We start from the raw sequence: 19,362 nt of genomic DNA, 5'->3' as shown, positions 1-19,362 counted from the left end.
ATGTGTTCAATAGTTTAGCCACCTCTTAAAAAGAAATTCAATTCAGTCAAATCCATGCTGACTGTCACTGATCAGCTGAAAAATTTCAATCCATTTAGTCAATCTAAAAATGTCTGTCAACTGTCAATAACAGATTGCAACAGCAATGTTCAGCTAACTGGTCTATAAATCCGTGGGTTTTTTAAAAATCTATTCACAGGATATGGAACCACACCCAGACCAAGCCAGTGAAGGATGGTAGATTTCTTTCCCCACAGGAAATTAGAGAACTGGTTGGGTTTTTACAACAATTACAAAGCCATTATGCTAGTCATTTATTCAAGATTTTTATTTTCTCTCACTTACCTTTCTTATATAAAGTAGAATGCAATTTTCTAATCTAACTGGAGTGGTTCCTGAATTGGGAGAACTTTGGAAGATTATAGTCAGGACATGTGCAATGTTCTTTGCTATTTCCTTGTAAGCACTGATCCATGCGGTCTGTCCCTCATTAGTGAGGAAATAATGATACTCTCTCTATTTTACTTACGTTAATGTTGCTAGGTTCCCAAACCGGATTTAACATCAAATTTCCTTGGCATGTCTGCATTTTATTCTCCTCTTCTACCCCCATATATTGAAACAAGGTATTTATTCAACATGTGCCATTTCCCTATCTTTTCACTATCACAATTATCAGTTTTCAAAGGGTCCACATTGCTTCTAATAAGGCTCTAACAAGACAATGTTAACCTTGAGAGCTCTTGAGGCAATGCCCCTTCCTCTGAACCAAGTGGTCCAGGTTCAAGTCTGCTCCAGAGGTGTGTCACAGGTTGATTAGAAAATACTAGAATGTTAACCTTATGGTCCTTGTGACACAGTGGTAGTGCTACCTCTGAGCCAGGAGGTCTGAGTTCAATCCTCACCTACACTGGAAGTGTCATAAAACATCTGAACAGGTTGATTATAAAACGATAAAGAATGTTAATCATAATTATATTATAACTACATATAGTTCGATTTTCTCTCACAGTTATGCTGTTAAGTAAATCTATCTTATTACAAATTTCAATATAACTTGCCCTCTGAAGAAATCATATCAGAATGAAAACATTACCTGTGTGTGTGTCTGTGTGTGTCTCTCTCTCTTGCTCTCCCCACACACACTGTCAAGACCTGCTGGGTCTCTCCATAATTTTATTTCAGAAATTGAGATCTGCAGATTTTGCTCATGTATGACCTACCCGATTGGCTTTAGGTTATATCGTTACTCAAACTATAATAAACATTTATTACCTTTCAAGTCAGTTCTCTTTTTCAATTTACGTGAAAATTAAAATCTTCCATTTCAATCACTCTGCCTGTCTCTCATTTATTATCAGATTTATTTATCATCAAGCACAGCATTTTTTTAAATTTCAGAAGGTGATACAGCGATAAACAGGATAGGCGCATTTCCATAATATTAAACATTAGTGATGCAACTCAGTTATATTCCAAATGAATCTTATTTGCAATTACCTGTGTTTGCTGCTGTGCAGATAATGGACTCTTGAAAGCCTTTGCCATGATGCGTTTGATTTCCACCCCTGTGCTGTTTTTAACACACATGGTTTTATCCCACTGGATTGTATGGTCAGGTTCCGTTGGGTTCAGCCAAGCTAGTTCATCCTCACACACATGAAGTGGAGGAGCAGGCCGAATGAACTCTGGCCGAAAATGACCTTAATGGGATAAAAAGAAAACCATCGACCAATCAGCTTTCTAGAAAGAATGGACAGGAAAAATATATTGGACGTCAAATAATTGCTTTGCCTTCATGATGCTCAGGGTGTTGTAGAAGAATGCATATGGATGGATATGTTTTTGTATCTTTGGTCAAGGTAAAAAAAAAAATGACCCCATGTTTTAAGGAGATGAAGAAATTCCCAGCAACTGTATTTATCGAGCAACTGAGGACCAAAATGTATGAACATTTCTACAAACCTCAAAGACAACCATAAAATGTAAGAGCAGAAGCAGATAATTTAATCCATCAAGTCTGTTCCATCATTCAATGAAATTGTGACTCATCTGATAACCCTCAACTTCACTTTCCAGCCTTTTGCCCATAATCATGAATTGCCTTACTAAAAATTTGTCACAGCCTTGAATATACTTAATCACACAAACCCTACAACTTTTTGCTGTAAAAGAATAACTATACATTCAATACCACATAAGAAATTCCTCCCCAAATTTGTCTTAAATGGACATCACCATACCAGCTTGGTAACAACATCAGTTTATATTCTCTAGTCTCTCCCATTCAAAGAAATAACCTCTCCACATTTCCCCTGTCCAGTCCTCTGAGAATCTTGTATGCTTCAAAAGGGTCATTGCTCATTCTTCTAAACTCCAATGAGTACAGACCCATTATCTATTATGTCATCTCAGTTACAGCTTGATAACAATAAACCTGATTAGATTACTTACAGTATGGAAACAGGCCCCTCGGCCCAACAGGTCCACACCGACCCTCCGAACAGCAACCCACCCAGACCCATTCCCCTACATTTATCCCTTCTCCAAACACAACGGGCAATTTAGCATGGCCAGTTCACTTAACTTGCACATTTTTGGATTGTGGGAGGAAACCGGAGCTCCCGGAGGAAACCCATGCAGACACGGGGAGAATGTGCAAACTCCACACAGACAGTTGCTTGAGGTGGGAATTGAACCCGGGTCTCTGGCGCAGTGAGGCAGTGCTAACCTGTTGAGTTGGTATATTTTTGTTGCAGCTAATCCATAATACCCAACCTTCCTCCCATACCCTGGATTACATTCATGAATCTTCTCTGGACTGCTCCAAAGCCAGTATATCTTTCCTCACATAAGGGGACCAAAACTGTTCACAATATTCTGTGTGTGGTCTGTGGCCTTGAATTAGTTTAGCAAGACTTCCCTATTTTTATTCTTCATTCCTTTTGAACACAAGATACTATATCACAATTATACCAGGGCTCCCACATTTCATGTGCTCTCTTCTTACTTTGCTTTAAAACAATATATTTTTGAGTTTATTTTTAGAAACATCAATCCCTTTATTTAGCTTTATGGATTAAGTGCATCAACAAATACATACCAACTCAACAAGTTTATGATTAGAGCAGTAACTGAGATGACAAAATGGACCACGACATGGAAGCTTAACATGCTACATCTTTAAACATGGTACACCTTAAAACATGGCAGAGTGTGCAGGAAAGCCAGTTGGGTTAAGCATATGGATGGTTGAATTCTTCTCCCTGCACCACCCCTTTCATCCTTGGCTCAAATTAATGGAGTCCAAATTCTCATCAAGTACCTAAATGAGTTAGAAAATCTATCCAATCAAGTTTAAAATACTGTATGCAACAGGATGATGGTGCTTTGCATCCATTTTAGATGTACTGCATGGGAAAGTGGCCATTAAGAGGTGAATATAGCCAGCCTACCCTATATATCTACTATTACTACACATCTTTTATTAGCAAGAAAGTGTGGACATTCTTGACTAATATTAAAAGGTACCAATTTCTGAGACTAACGCTACGACAATTAAGCCTCACAGCACTGCTTGTTATTCTGACATTTAATAATTTATCAATTATATCAAAAGATAGCAAAATGCAAAATTAATTGGATGAGCACATTTGAATCTGGGTTCTGGGACTGAGAAAATTCTAGATTAGCATCCCTTTTTCTAATATCATCAACATCAATTTAAAACTGCTTACTTTCTATTGGTGGCCTTGGTCCACTCACTAAAGCCTCTATAATCTGAGTAGCGACAGAACTGTCAAATCCAGAGTTGGAAGAGTCAGGATCAGGATCAGGGAGTATGCTTGGAAAACTGGCTTTGCTTTGAGTTGGTAATTCAGACTGGCGCTCTGCAGAATAAATAAAAGATTATGCATAAAATGTACAAACATATGTAAGCAATCCATATATAAAGGACAATTGCAGATCAACTAAAGACTGACTCCTTTCATGCTACATGACTTCCTATCATAGAGGCAATTTTGCTGACTACCTTGAAGGTGTTCACTTGCGTATAAATCCAGATAGCAAAGGGCAAAAAGGAAAAAAATTGCTAATTTTCTTTTTCAGAATCCTTACTATTGTTCATCTCACTAGTACACAAGGCAAATTTTAAAAAAAGTCTCTTTGTAATATATAAGATTTACCTAATTTGTGGAGAAGATCACTGAGAAATGACATTACATATTGCCTAAAACTAAACTCTCATTCACAAACTTCTATGCTATGCCAAGCAATTTGAAAGGGCATACTGAAATGATACATCCTACAAAGTTCACAACTGTCTCAGGGTAAACTTAAGGGCTCAAGGAACTATTTACAAACTTGTGCATTAACTTCTGAAAAAAATCTTTCCCAAAAGTAATGGATTTCTTGCACCATTGACAATATATCTAATACTGGATACTCACAGGGGGTCAGTTAGCATCACTAAAGAAAAAGACTAGATATAACGTATCACATCCAATTGAATCCTTCAGCAGATGAACTTTTCATACTGATTTGCACAGTTGCATCAATTCAGCTGATTTCCTCCAGCATGATTTCCAGACAGAGAGAGTGCAACAGGCAGAACCAGATGTAAATGATTCAGGGTGAACTCTGAGCACATCCTAAACTACTTATACCACCCTGTTCATCTCTGTGCTCATGTTTTACATTAAATTTGTGGCACTGCTAGACAGGGAGATAAAGTTCTACATCTCGTTTTCAAATTCATTTTGCCTAACCTCTGCAACCAACTGCTGTTCTTCAATTCTCTGCATTTCTCCAATTTTAGCTTGTTATACACCCTTCATTTTTCTTGCTCCAATGTTGTAACCATGCCTTTAGCTGCCTTTAGTTTAGCTCATTAATCCCCTCTGTAAGCTTGTCCACCTCGCTTAACAACTTATCTTTCAAGAGGCTCCTTAACAGAAAAATATTGCTGACCCCAACCAAGGATCCTTATGATTATTGTTTCTACAAAAGATCAGCTGACTATCCTAGAACAAGGAGTAGATATTCTGCATAGTAGGGCAAGAGGGGCTAATTGCAATAGGTGCATGATCCCATTTTGGAAACAAAATATTGGATATTTATCATAAATTAACAATAACATGTTACTTATTAATTTCTAATTAAAAGTTTAAATAATATGTATATAATCCTTGGTATTTGTGCCATAAGAAATAGGAGTGGAAGTAAGGCCATTCAGCCCATCAAGTCCAGTCCGCCATTCAATAATGGCTGATGGGCATTTCAACGCCACTTATCCGCACTCTCCCGTATCCCTTAATTCCTTGCGAGATTAAGAGTTTATCAATCTCTGCCTTGAAGACATTTAACGTCCCAGCCTCCTCTGCGCTCTGTGGCAATGAATTCCACAGACCCACCATTCTCTGGCTGAAGAAATGTCTCATTTCCGTTCTAAATTGACCCCCTCTAATTTTAAGGCTGTACCCACAAGTCCTAGTATTCTCGCCTGACGGAAACAATTTCCCAGCATCCACCCTTTCTAAGCCATGCATTATCTTGTAAGTTTCTATTAGATCTCGTCTCAACCTTCTGAACTCTAACGAATACAATCCCAGGATCTTGAGCCGTTCATTATATGTTCGACCTACCATTCCAGGGATCATCCGTGTGAATCTCTGCTGGACACGCTGCAGTGCCAGTATGTCCTTCCTGAGGTGTGGGGCCCAAAGCCGGACACAATATTCTAAATGGGGCCTAACCATAGCTTTATAAAGTTTTAGTATCACCTCACTGTTTTTACATTTCAACCCTCTTGAAATAAATGATATTACATTTGTGGGCGGCACGGTGGCCCAGTGGTTAGCACTGCTGCCTCACAGCGCCTGTAGACCCGGGTTCAATTCCCGACTCAGGCGACTGACTGTGTGGAGTTTGCACATTCTCCCCGTGTCTGCGTGGGTTTCCTCCGGGTGCTCCGGTTTCCTCCCATAGTCCAAAGATGTGCGGGTCAGGTGAATTGGCCATGCTAAGTTGCCCGTAGTGTTAGGTTAAAGGGGCAAATGTAGGGGTATGGGTGGGTTGCGCTTCGGCGGGTCGGTGTGGACTTGTTGGGCCGAAGGGCCTGTTTCCACACTGTAAGTAATCTAATCTAATCTAATCTAATCTAATTTGCTTTCTTAACCACGGACTCAACCTGCAAGTCAACCTTCAGAGAATCCTGTACTAGCACTCTCAGATCACCGTTTATAAAATAGTCCCTGCCTGTGTACTTTTTACCAAAGTGCAAGACCTCGCATTTGCTCACATTGAATTTCATCAGCCATTTCTTGGACCATTCCCTAAACTATCTAAATCTTTCTGTAGCCTCCCCATCACCTCAGAACTACCTGCCTGTCCACCTAACTTCGTATAATCAGTGAACTTCACCAGAATGCCCCCAAGCCTCTTCATCCAGATCATTTATATATAAAGTGAACAGCTGGGGACCCAACACTGAACCATGCGGGACACCATTTGTCACCAGCTGCCATTCCAAAAAAAGAACCTTTTATCCGAACTCTCTGCCTTCTGTCAGACAGCCAATCCTCAATCCATGCCAGGAGTTCACGTTGAACACCATGGCCCTCACCTTACTCAGCAGCCTCCCATGAGGCACTTTATCAAAGGCCTTTTGGAAGTCTAGGTAGATAACATCCACTGGGTTTCCCTGATCTAACCTACTTGTTACCTCTTCAAATGATTTCTAACAGGTTTGTCAGGCATGACCTCTCCTTACTAAATCCATGTTGACTTGTTCTAATTCAACCCTGCACTTCCAAGAATTCAGAAATCTCATCCTTAATGATGGATTCTAGAATTTTTACCTATAACTGAGGTTAGGCTAATAGGCCTATAATTTTCCATCTTTTGTCTTGACCCTTTCTTGAACAAGAGGGTTACAACAGTGATTTTCCAATCATCTGGGACTTTCCTTGACTCCAGTGATTTTTGAAAGATTACAACCAATGCCTTCTCTATTTCTTCAACCACCTCCCTCAGAACTCTAGGATGTAGCCCATCCGGGCCAGGAAATTTTGTCAGTTTTTAGCCCTTTTAGCTTATCAAGTACTTGCTCCTTTGTAATGGCCACCATATTCAACTCTACCCCTTGACGCTCCTTAATTGTTGGGATATTACTCATGTCTTCCACTGTGAAGACTGACAAAGTATTTATTAAGTTCTTCAGCTATTTCCTTATCTCCCATCACTAGCCTTCCTGCATCAATTTGGAGCGGCCCAATCTCTACTTTTGCCTCTCATTTGTTTCTTCTGTTGAAAGAAAAGAAAACCCCAAAAAGATTGAATACTAATCAAAATGTAAGCTTAAAGAATACCTAACAAAAGGCCTTCAGGAAAAAACAAATTCTGATGCGTTTGTCAGCCTTTGTACATTTCATTTATTCTTCATCGTATACTAGGAGTCTCTTCACCAAACCCTGAAACTTCTTAAAATTTCCCAATTTCTTCGTAGTTGAAATCTTTTCTACCATTGTCCTTAACATTTAAATATAAGATCAAGAATAGTCTAATCTGTTTTTCAGCCTCAACCTGCCAGACCTTTCTAAAAACTGAACAGTTGCAAGGCCTTTGTATATAAAATACCAGTTTGAGGTACAGTGGTTTGTTGCATAAAATTCTGTTACATCCCAAACTTTAATCAAACACAAATAGTGTGTTAAAACAGAATAGCTATTTTGCTGCAATAATTACACCATCTAACTGAATTCTGCATTTTGCCAATTGTAGAAAGTGCGCATGAGCTTGAAGCTAAATTACAATTTGACAAATTTAGTTTTACGGATCCTTGGCTGAACTTATCTAACTTTTTTTTTGAAGAGTGCATAACAACATTACTCACCAGCCAAGGCCAACTGCAGGCCACTAATATCTACAGACTGAGGCATGTTACCCACATCCATACATGCAATCTGACGAGGAGTTTTCTTAAACAGCTCTCTTGGAGGAGCCAACATCAACTGAGAAAGAAAAAATTTCTCAGGTGGAGTAATTGGTGGCAAGAATCCTGTTAAATAGAAAAAAAAACACAAAAGTTCAGTATGGAGCTTAAATAATTTTTAATTACAATAAATAAAAAGAAACATTAGCTACAAAACATGAAAAGTCTAAGCAGTACTGTAAAAAAAACTTTGAAAATTGTGTATGTGTTGAGAAATATATTTGTGAAATATTATTTTCCTATATTTGTATGGGATCTAATTTCCTATGAACTTTTCTCAGAACAAAACATGTCAAAAAGTAAATATCGCAATTTAACAACTATTTTAAAAGAGTTGTGTGCATTTCTCCACAATTACATCACAAAGTCATAGAATTGTTACAACATCGAAGGGGGCCATCCAGCCCATCATGCATGCACTGGCTTTCCTAATGAGTATCATGGCTTAATGCTATTCTCTTGCATTTCCTCCTACCTTGCACATTGTTTCCATCTAAAACATTTAATGCCTCAAGTAACTGTATCCACACACATCCAAATAATGCATTCCAAACCTTGGTGAAAGTTTTTTTGCCCCCATATCACATTTTCTTCTTTTGTAAATTCTTGTCCTCTTGTTTTTGATCCTATTACGAATGTGAACAGTCGCTCTAAATATTCTATCCAGACCTTTCAAAATCGTGAAAATCCCAGATCTGCTCTAGCTTTCTTTCCTCCCATCATTCCCTCCCTAAAAGAAAGGAAAACTCCACAAGACACCAATTTATCCTCAAAATTGAAGTTTCTCATCCCTCGAATTATTCTTGTAAATCTACTCGGCACTCACATCCTTCCTACAGTTTGGCATCCTGAACTGTATTCAATACTCAGATCTAACAGCACAGAGGCAGCACAGCTCAGTGGTGAGCACTATTGCCTCACAGCACCAGGGATGCAGGTTTGATTCCACCCCTGGGGGACTGTCTATGTACAGTTTGCACATTCTCCCTGTGTCTGCATGGGTTTCCTCTAGGTGCTTCAGTTTCCTCCCACAGTCCAAAGATGTGCAGGTTACATGGATCGGCCATACTAAATTGCCCATAGTATCCAGGGACATGCAGGATTGATGGATTAGCCATGGGAGTTGCAGGGTTACAGGGACAGGTGATAGGTGGGTCTGTGTGGGATGCTCTTCAGAGGGTCATAGCGTCATGGAGATGTACAGCATGGAAACAGACCCTTCGGTCCAACTTGTCCATGCCGACCAGATATCCCAACCCAATCTAGCCTCATCTGCCAGCACCCAGCCCATATCCCTCCAAACCCTTCCTATTCATATACCAATCCAGATGCCTTTTAAATGCTGCAATCGTACTATTTCCTCTGGCAGCTCATTTCATACACGTACCACCCTCTGAGTAAAAAGGTTGCCCCTTAGGTCTCTTTTATATCTTTTCCCTCTCACCCTAAATCTATGCCTTCTAATTCTGGACTCACCCACCCCAGGGAAAAGACTTTGTCTATTTATCCTGTCCTCATGATTTTATAAACCTCTATAAGGTTACCCCTCAGCCTCCGATGCTCCAGGGAAAACAGCCCCAGCCTATTCAACCTTTCACTATAGCTCAAATCCTCCAACCCTGGCAACATCCTTGTAAATCTTTTCTGTACCCTTTCAAGTTTCACAACATCCTTCCAACAGAAGAAGACAAGAATTGCACACAATATACCAACACTGGCCTAACCAATGTCCTGTACAGCTGCAACATGACTTCCCAACTCCTGTACTCAATACTCTGACCAATAAAGGAAAGCATACTAAATGTCTTCTTCACTATCTTATCTACCTGCGACTCCACTTTCAAAGAACTATGAACCTGCACTCCAATGTGTCTTTGTTCAGCAACATGCCCTAGGACCTTACCATTAAGTGTACAAGTCCTGCTAAGATTTGCTTTCCCAAAATTAAACTCCATCTGCCACTTCTCAGCCCATTGGCCCATCTGGTCAAGATCCTGTTGTAATCTGAGGTAACCCTCTTCGCTGTCCATTACACCTCCAATTTTGGTGTCATCTCCAAACTTACTATCTATACCTCTTATGCTCACATCCAAATCATTTACATAAATGACGAAAAGCGTTGGACCCAGCACCAATCCTTGTGGCACTCCACTGGTCACAGGCTGCCAGTCTGAAAAAACCTCCACCACCACCCTGTCTTCTACCTTTGAGCCAGTTCTGTATCCAAATGGTTAGTTCTCCCTGTATTCCATGAGATCTAACCTTGCTAACCATCTCACATGGGGAACTTCGTCGAACGCCTTACTGAAGTCCATATAGATAACGTCTACCACTTTGCCCTCATCACTCCTCTTTGTTACTTCTTCAAAAAACGCAGTCAAGTTTGTGAGACCTGATTTCCCACGCATAAAGCCATGTTGACTATCCCTAATCAGTCCATGCCTTTCCAAATACATGTACATCCTGTCCCTCAAGATTCCTACCATCGATGTCAGGCTCAATGGTCTATAGTTCCCTGGCTCGTCCTTACCACTCTTCTTAAATAGTCACCCGGAGTCTACTCAGCTCCAAGGGAAGCAGTCTATTAATCTCTCTTCGTAACTAAGACTCTTTAGCCCAGGCAACGTCCTGATGAATCACCTCTGTACTCTGTGTTATCACATACCTCCTATCATGTGAATTTCAGAACTCTCGCTGCGGCCAAACTAGTTTTTGTAAAGTTCCAGCATAACTTGCTCCTCCTAAATTCTGTGCTTTGCTAATTAAGGCAGATATGCCATCTTCCTGGCCTGCTACCTTGAGGGACCAGTGCATATACACATCAAAGTCCCTCTATTCCTTTGTGTTACTGTTTATTGCATTTTCCCTTGTCATGTTTGTCCTGCCTAAGTACGTCATCTCATGCCTTTCAGAATATGTATTAATGATCTCGTTTTTGGTATGCAGTTGACATTTTCAAAGTTTGCAGATGATGTGAAACTTAGAATCAGTGTAACTGTGAGGAGGACAGTGAACAATTTCAAAAGTTTTGGTGATTGGCAGATGGATAGCAGTGGATGTTCCTTGCAAAAAGTATGATGCCATACATTTTGATAGAACATTGTCAAACAAATAAAATAAGGGAATCAATTCTAAAGGGGGTGCAGGAGTCAAGGCACCTGTGCACAGAGCATTGAAGGTAAGACAATCGTAGAGAGTAGTTAATGAAGCATTGTCTCCTAGGCTTTATTAAGAGTGGCATAAAGTACAAGAGCAAGGTGATTATGCTGAAATTGTACAAGACAATTCAGAGAATCATAGAATCACAGCTCGGAAGCAGGCTAGTCAAGAAGGACGGACTGCACCTAAATTGGAAGGGGATTAATATACTGACAGGGAGATTTGCTAGAGCTGCTAGGGAGGATTTAAACTAAGAAGGTGGGGAGTGGGACCCAGGGAGATAGTGGAGAAAGATTTCAATCTTGAGACTGGTACAGTTGAGAATAAAGGTGCAGCAAATAGTCAGGGCAGGCAGGGACAAAGCAGAGAACAAGATAAGACTGATAAATTAAACTGTATTTTTTTTTCAATGCAAGAGGCCTAACAGGGAAGGCAGATGAACTCAGGGCATGGTTAGGAGCATGCGACTGGGATAGCATAGTAATTACAGAAACATGGCTCAGGGATGGACAGGACTGGCAGCTTAATGTTCCAGGATACAAATGCTACAGGAAGGACAGAAAGGGAAGCAAGAGAGTAGGGGGAGTGGCGTTTTTGATAAGGGATAGCATTACAGCTGTACTGAGGGAGGATATTCCCGGAAATACATCCAGGAAAATTATTTGGGTGGAACTGAGAAATAAGAAAGGGCTGATCACCTTATTGGGATTGTATTATACACCCCCTAATAGTCAGAGGGAAATTGAGAAACAAATTTATAAGGAGATCTCAACTATCTGTAAGAATAATAGGGTGGTTAAGGTAGGGGATTTTAACTTTCCAAGCATAGACTGGGACTACCATAGTGTTAAGTGTTTAGATGAAGAGGAATTTAAGTGTGTACAAGAAAATTTTCTGATTCAATATGTGGATGTACCTACGAGAGAAGGTGCAAAACTTGACCTACTCTTGGGAAATGAGGCAGGGTAGGTGACTGAGGTGTCAGTGGGGGAGCACTTTTAAGCCAGCGACCATAATTCTATTAGTTTTAAAGTAGTGATGGAAAAGAATAGATCAGATCTAAAAGTTGAAGTTCTAAATTGGAGGAAGGCCAACTTTGACGATATTAGGCAAGAACTTTCAAAAGCTGACTGGGCGCAGATGTTTGCAGATAAGGGGACGGCTGGAAAATGGGAAGCCTTCAGAAATGAGATAATGAGAGTCCAGAGAAAGTATATTCCTGTTAGGGTGAAAGGAACGGCTGATAGGCGTAGGGAATGCTGGATGACTAAAGAAATTGAGGGTTTATTTAAGAAAAAAGAAGGAAGCATTTGTCAGGTACAAATAGGATAGATCAAGTGAATCCTTAGAAGAATATAAATGCAGTAGGAGTATATGTATGAGGGAAATCAGGAAGGCAAAAAGGGGACAAGAGAAAGCTTTGGCAAAAAGAGTTAAGGAGAATCCAAAGGGTTCATTAAGGACAAAAGGGTAACTAGGGAGAGATTAGGTCCCCTCAAAGATCAGCAAGGCAGCCTTTGTGTGGAGCCACAGGAGATGGGGCTGATACTAAACGAGTATTTTGCATCATAAAAGCAAATTACTGCAGATGCTGGAATCTGAAACCAAAAGAGAAAATGCTGGAAAATCTGAGCAGGTCTGGCAGCATCTGTAAGGAGAGCAAAGAGCTGACGTTTCGAGCAGATGGGATTTATATCAGATAAATGCGAGGGATTTTGGGAAAGCAAATCTTAGCAGGACTTATGCACTTAATTGTAATGTCCTGGGGAGTGTTGATGAACAAAGAGATCTTGGAGTGCAGGTTCATAGCTCCTTGAAAGTGGAGTCGCAGGTAGATAAGATAGTGAAGAAGACATTTAGTATGCTTTCCTTTATTGGTCAGAGTATTGAGTACAGGAGTTGGGAAGTCATGTTGCAGCTGTACAGGACATTGGTTAGGACACAGTTAGAATATTGCATGCAATCCTGGTCTCCTTCCTATTGGAAAGATACTGTGAAATCTGGGAGGATTCAGAAAAGATTTACAAGGATGTTTCCAGGGTTGGAGGATTTGAGCTATAGGGAGAGGTTGAATAGGCTGGGGCTGTTTTCCCTGGAGCATCGGAGGCTGAGGGGGGACCTTACAGAGGTTTAAAAAATCATGAGGGGCATGGATAGGATAAATTGACAAAGTCTTGTCCTTGGAGTGGTGCAGTCCAGAATTAGAGGGCATAGGTTTAGGTGAGAGCGGAAAGATAGAGGGTGGTACATCTTTTGATTAGATTAGATTAGATTCCCTACATTGTGGAAACAGGCCCTTCGGCCCAACAAGTCCACACCGACCCTCTGAAGAGTAACCCACCCAGACTCATTTCCCTCTGACGAATGCACCGAATACTATGGGCAATTTAGCACAGCCTATTCACCTGACCTGCACATCTTTGGACTGTGGGAGGAAACAGGAGCACTCGGAGGAAACTCACACAGACACTGGGAGAATGTGCAAACTCCACACAGACAGTTGCCCATGGCTGGAATCGAACCTGGGATTCTGGTGCTATGAGACAGCACTGCTAACCACTGAGCCACCATGCCGTCCTGTATGGAATGAGCTGCTAAAGGAAGTGGTGGAGGTTAGTACAATTGCAACATTTAAAAGGCATCTGGATGGGTACATGAATAGGAAGGGTTTGGAGGGTTATGAAGCAGGTGGGACTAGATTGGATTGGGATATCTGGTCGGCATGGACAAGTTGGACTGAAGGGTCTGTTTCCATGCTGTACATCTCTATGACTCTATGACATGACTGAGATGCATTAATTATGTGAGGGATAGGCAGAAGGAACATTTCCCCTTCGTGGAGAGGATCAATGACCAAGAGAGCACTCGAAATGAATTTTTTCTTCGCTGAAGAGCGGCAGAAATCTGGAACTCATTGCCTCTAAGAGTGGTCGAAGCAGAACTCTCTATTTTTGAGCAGTATTTAAATGTACACTTGTAATGCTAAGGCATACGAGGCCATGGGGCAAGTGCTGGAAAACAATATTAGAATTATTAGGTGGTTATTTTTGACTGGTGCCGACTCCATAGGGTAGAATTCTATGCTGTAGACCGCTGCAAATATCAAGAAAACAATGTGTAATCCCAATTCCTGGAGAACTGCATTGCAAATGTTTCTCCAGTCTAAAAGATATTCATTGACCATTCCCTGTAACCTATCACTCAGCCAATTTTGCATCCATTTTGCTATTCTCCCTTTTATTCCATAAGCTACACCTTTCTCACAAGTTTGTTGTGTGGCACTTTATTTAATGCCTTTTGAAAAACCATGTACCCCACATCAAAACACTATCTGCATTGATCCTTCCAATTAATGTTTCAAAAAAAAAACTTCCAGCAAGTAAGTTAAAAAGTTTCCTCTTTAAAAATTTACTCAGAATTTTCACAATCAAGCCACTTTTTACCATGTGACAACTAATTCTATCCTGAATAACTATTGCTAGAAACTTCTCCAATGAAGTATAATTGGTCTGTAAATGCTAGGCTTTTACTGAACACGGGCATGACGTTTGTAATTCTTCAGTCCTCCAGCAGCTCTCCCAAGTCTAAGGAAGACTGAAAGATGATGACCATTGACCCAGCAATTACCACTCTCATCTCTTTCAATATCCTTAGATGCAACTCATCTGGTCATAAGTACCAACTATCTATTTCCCACTTCTTTTGAATTTTGAACCTTCTAGTGAAAGAATTTCTTCCTATGTCACTCTTGTCTGCATAGCATCTGCCTTCTTGGTATACACAAAGGTAATGGAAATTAGTCAAGCAGCTTGCTGCTCAGATACTGTTGTTTTTAAACAAGTTGCCAGGTGAGTGAAGCAGGTTCACTTAATAATAAGACCCATCTCACTTTATACTGTCTCACCAGACTTTTCGAAAGCCATCCTGGTTTTTCCAAAAAAAATGCAAGTGTCAACTTAATACATTTGGCCTGATTATATGGTTTGTTGCTAGACTTACAAGCAACATGAGTAAGAGGGCTCAAAAAAACATTAGCACATTATCTTTGACAGCTATGTCAATAAGGCAGGGCAGGTGACTGAGGGGGAGCACTTTGGGGCCAGCAACCATAATTCTATTCGTTTTAAAATAGTGATGGAAAAGGATAGACCAGATCTAAAAGTTGAAGTTCTAAATTGGAGAAAGGCCAATTTTGACGGTATTAGGCAAGAACTTTCAAAAGCTGATTGGAGGCAGATGTTCGCAGGTAAAGGGACGGCTGGAAAATGGGAAGCCTTCAGAAATGAGATAGCAAGAATCCAGAGAAAATATATTCCTGAAAGGGAAGGCTAGTAGGTATAGGGAATGCTGGATGTCTAAAGAAATTGAGGGTTTGGTTAAGAAAAAGAAGGAAGCATATGTCAGGTGTAGACAGGATAGATTGAATGAATCCTTAAAAGAGTATAAAGAAAGTAGGAGTATATTTAAGAGGGAAATCAGGAGGGCGAAACAGGGACATGAGGTAGCTTTAGCAAATAGAATTAAGGAGAATCCAAAGGGTTTTTACAAATATATTAAGGACAAAAGGATAACTAGAGAGAGAATAGGGCCCCTCAAAGATCAGCAAGGCAGCCTTTGTGCGGAGCCACAGAAAATGGGGCAGAAACTAAATGAATATTTTGCATCAGTATTTACTGTGGAAAAGGATATGGAAGATATAGACTGTATGGAAATAGTTGGTGACATCTTGCAAAATGTCCAGATTACAGAGGAGGAAGTGCTGGATATCTTAAAACGGTTAAAGGTGGATAAATCCCCAGGACCTGATCAGGTGTACCCGAGACCTCTGTGGGAAGCTAGGGAAGTGATTGCTGGGCCTCTTGCTGAGATATTTGTATCATCGATAGTCACAGGTGAGGTGCCAGAAGACTGGAGGTTGGCAAACGTGGTGCCACTGTTTAAGAAGGGCGGTAAAGACAAGCCAGGGAACTATAGACCGGTGAGCCTGACCTCGGTTGTGGGCAAGTTGTTGGAGGGAATCCTGAGGGACAGGATGTACATGTATTTGGAAAGGCAAGGACTGATTCAGGATAGTCAACATGGTTTTGTGCGTGGGAAATCATGTCTCACAAACTTGAGTGAGTTTTTTTGATGAAGTAACAAAGAAGATTGATGAGGGCAGAGCAGTAGATGTGATCTATATGGACTTCAGTAAGGCGTTCGACAAGGTTCCCCATGGGAGACTGATTAGCAAGGTTAGATCTCATGGAATACAGGGAGAACTAGCCATTTGGATACAGAACTGGCTCAAAGGTAGAAGACAGAGGGTGGTGGTGGAGGATTGTTTTTCAGACTGGAGGCCTGTGACCAATGGAGTGCCACAAGAATCGATGCTGGGCCCTCTACTTTTTGTCATTTACATAAATGATTTGGATGCGAGCATAAGAGGTACAGTTAGTAAGTTTGCAGATGACACCAAAATTGGAGGTGTAGTGGACAGTGAAGGGGGTTACTTCAGATTACAACAGGATGTTGACCAGATGGGACAATGGGCTGAGAAGTGGCAGATGGAGTTTAATTCAGATAAATGCGAGGTGCTGCATTTTGGGAAAGCAAATCTTAGCAGGACTTATACACTTAATGGTAAAGTCCTTGGGAGTGTTGCTGATCAAAGAGACCTTGGAGTGCAGGTTCATAGCTCCTTGAAAGTGGAGTCACAGGTAGATAGGATAGTGAAGGCGGCGCTTGGTATACCTTCCTTTATTGATCAGAGTATTGAGTACAGGAGTTGGGAGGTCATGTTGCGGCTGTACAGGACATTGGTTAGGCCACTGTTGGAATATTGCGTGCAATTCTGGTCTACTTCCTATTGGAAAGATGTTGTGAAACTTGAAAGGGTTCAGAAAAGATTTACAAGGATGTTACCAAGGTTGGAAGATTTGAGATGTAGGGAGAAGCTGAACAGGCTAGGGTTGTTTTCCCTGGAGCGCCGGAGGCTGAGGGGTGATCTTATAGTGGTTTACAAAATTATGAGGGGCATGGATAGGATAAATAGATAAAGTCTTTTCTCTGGGGTTGGGGAGTCCAGAACTAGAGGGCATAGGTTTAGGGTGAGAGGGGAAAGATATAAGAGAGACCTAAGGGGCAACTTTTTCACGCAGAGGGTGGTACGTGTATGGAATGAGCTGTCAAAGGATGTGGTGGAGGCTGGTACAATTGCAACATTTAAGAGGCATTTGGATGGGTACATGAATAGGAAGGGTTTGGAGGGATATGGGCCAGGTGCTGGCAGGTGGGACTAGATTGGGTTGGGATATCTGGTTGGCATGGACGGGTTGGACGGAAGGGTCTGTTTCCATGCTGTACATCTCTATGACTCTATTTACATTCCAGCACACAATGAATTGGCAGCTCTAAAAAATGCACAAAGTTGATCAATTAACTTCTGCGATCAGGTTAGAGTTAATGTGTACAAAGTTATATATTTTCATACAAATCTTACACAGCATTTTTAAAGCTCACCTGCATCCTACAATTTCTATGCTGGCAAAAGAAAAATCAATACTGAAATTATTTCCAATAATCAATTACTCAAACTTCATTTACAAATAACAGAATTTAAATGGAAACAGTTAGCTGGCCTGTGTGAATTAGAACAATCATTTGGTTCCACCACAATGGATAATTTTGAGGACGTTAAAACATAAAATAATTCACATTCCCTGTGAACTCCCGAAACTGAGCTGTGAAACAGGTGAAGCGGAATTTGAACTGACTTCGAAAGAACAAAGGTTCTAACATGCCTCTAAGTTCCCGGGTGGACGTTTTCATCTCATGTTACAGATAAAGCTCCATAGCAGAAATTACATTAAAGGCCACATGCGTTTGTTGGGCACCTCATTCAATCTCGCAAAGTCTTTTGAGACGTTGCACATTCAGAACTCCCCTCCGAAAGTCATGATTTGGAGATGCCGGTGATGGACTGGGATGTACAAAGTTAAAAATCACACAACACCAGGTTATAGTCCAACAGGTTTAATTGGAAGGAGCGACGCTCCGAAAGCTAGTATGCTTTCAATTAAACCTGTTGGACTATAACCTGGTGTTGTTTGATTTTTAACTCCCCTCTGAAAGTACACTGACTATTCTGGTGTGGAGACAGGAAATCTAACAGAATTCCCTGTGTAAGTGTGAGATGTTTCACACTCAACACCTGGAAGATTTTACATCGATGGGGAGCAGCGCCGCCGATAATGTAAGCTCTGAATGAATTTTCCGTGCGAAATGAAAAAATTATTTTTAAAAAGGAGGTAAAAGATGGTAAACCCCGGCCACGCATGCTTTCGGTCACCGTGAGCCACAGAGCCCCCGCCCCGCTGGGGAAGGGGACGGTGTGTCTCCGAGCACCGTCCACGGGCTTACCCAGCAGCTGTTTCTCCTGCTCCTCGGCCACCGGCGCGGCGTTAAGGAGATGGGCGAAGACAGCGGCGAAGGGGTTGGCGGCGAGCGGCTCGGTGCGGTACATCTCCCAGAGCAGGTAGAGGGCGGTGAGCCGCTGCTGGGGGCTGGGCAGCAGGTCGGCTTGTTGCAGCAACATGACGAGCGTGGAGCCGACTCGGAAATGGTCATGCTTGGCGAAGTAGTGATGGAAGGCGGTGGAGAGGCCCTCGAAGGTGTTACTGGTCGCTTCCTCACAGATGATGCCGATCAGGCTGCTCAGCTCCTTCGGAGCCAGAGTCATGGTGCCCGGGCCCGGGAGGCCGAACGCTGCCGCCGACTCCACCACAACAACTACAACACGCGTCCCCTTGGGGTGGGGAAAAACAAACAAACATATAATTCTTCGCTCTTTTCTTTAAAAAAAAACTCAAGATTTTAACGCGGCAGCACCGCGTTGGGCCAAGCCGCAGGCCGCCAACACCTACCGCAAAGCCAACAGTTTGGCGCCGCCGTTTCACAGCACTGTCGCAAAACCTGTCCTCTGGGCGAGGGCTGTCCGTCAGGAACAACATGGAGAGACACTGTATTCAGGAATATGTCTGACTGTCAGGAAATGTGGATAGACACTATACAGGAATGTGTCTGACTGTCAGGAAATGTGGAGAGACACTATACAGGAATGTGTCTGATTGTATTCAGGAAATGTGGAGAGACACTGTATTCAGGAATGTGTCTGACTGTATTCAGGAATGTGTCTGACCGTATTCAGGAAATGTAGACAGACACTATTC

General features: G+C 41.5%; 1 protein-coding gene across 1 annotated transcript in view; it reads right to left on the bottom strand.

The window, feature by feature from the left end:
- Nucleotides 1-19,057, bottom strand: part of cnot11 (CCR4-NOT transcription complex, subunit 11) — a 28,694-nt gene extending 9,637 nt beyond the window's left edge. The window contains exons 1-4 of the mRNA XM_087988110.1: nt 18,554-19,057; nt 7,895-8,059; nt 3,738-3,890; nt 1,501-1,703 (exon numbers count right to left, since the gene is read on the bottom strand). Of these exons, the coding sequence (XP_087844236.1) occupies nt 1,501-1,703; nt 3,738-3,890; nt 7,895-8,059; nt 18,554-18,872 (840 nt within the window). The 5' untranslated portion in view covers nt 18,873-19,057. The remainder of the gene's footprint in view (nt 1-1,500; nt 1,704-3,737; nt 3,891-7,894; nt 8,060-18,553) is intronic.
- Between the last annotated feature and the right edge of the window lie 305 nt (nt 19,058-19,362).

This window comes from Chiloscyllium plagiosum, unplaced genomic scaffold (assembly GCF_037043375.1).
Source record: "Chiloscyllium plagiosum isolate Xiang-an unplaced genomic scaffold, Cpla_swu_hap1 HiC_scaffold_6, whole genome shotgun sequence".
NCBI lineage: Eukaryota > Metazoa > Chordata > Chondrichthyes > Orectolobiformes > Hemiscylliidae > Chiloscyllium > Chiloscyllium plagiosum.
Note: the sequence above shows the minus strand (reverse complement) of the source record. Positions and strands in the feature narration are given on the sequence as shown.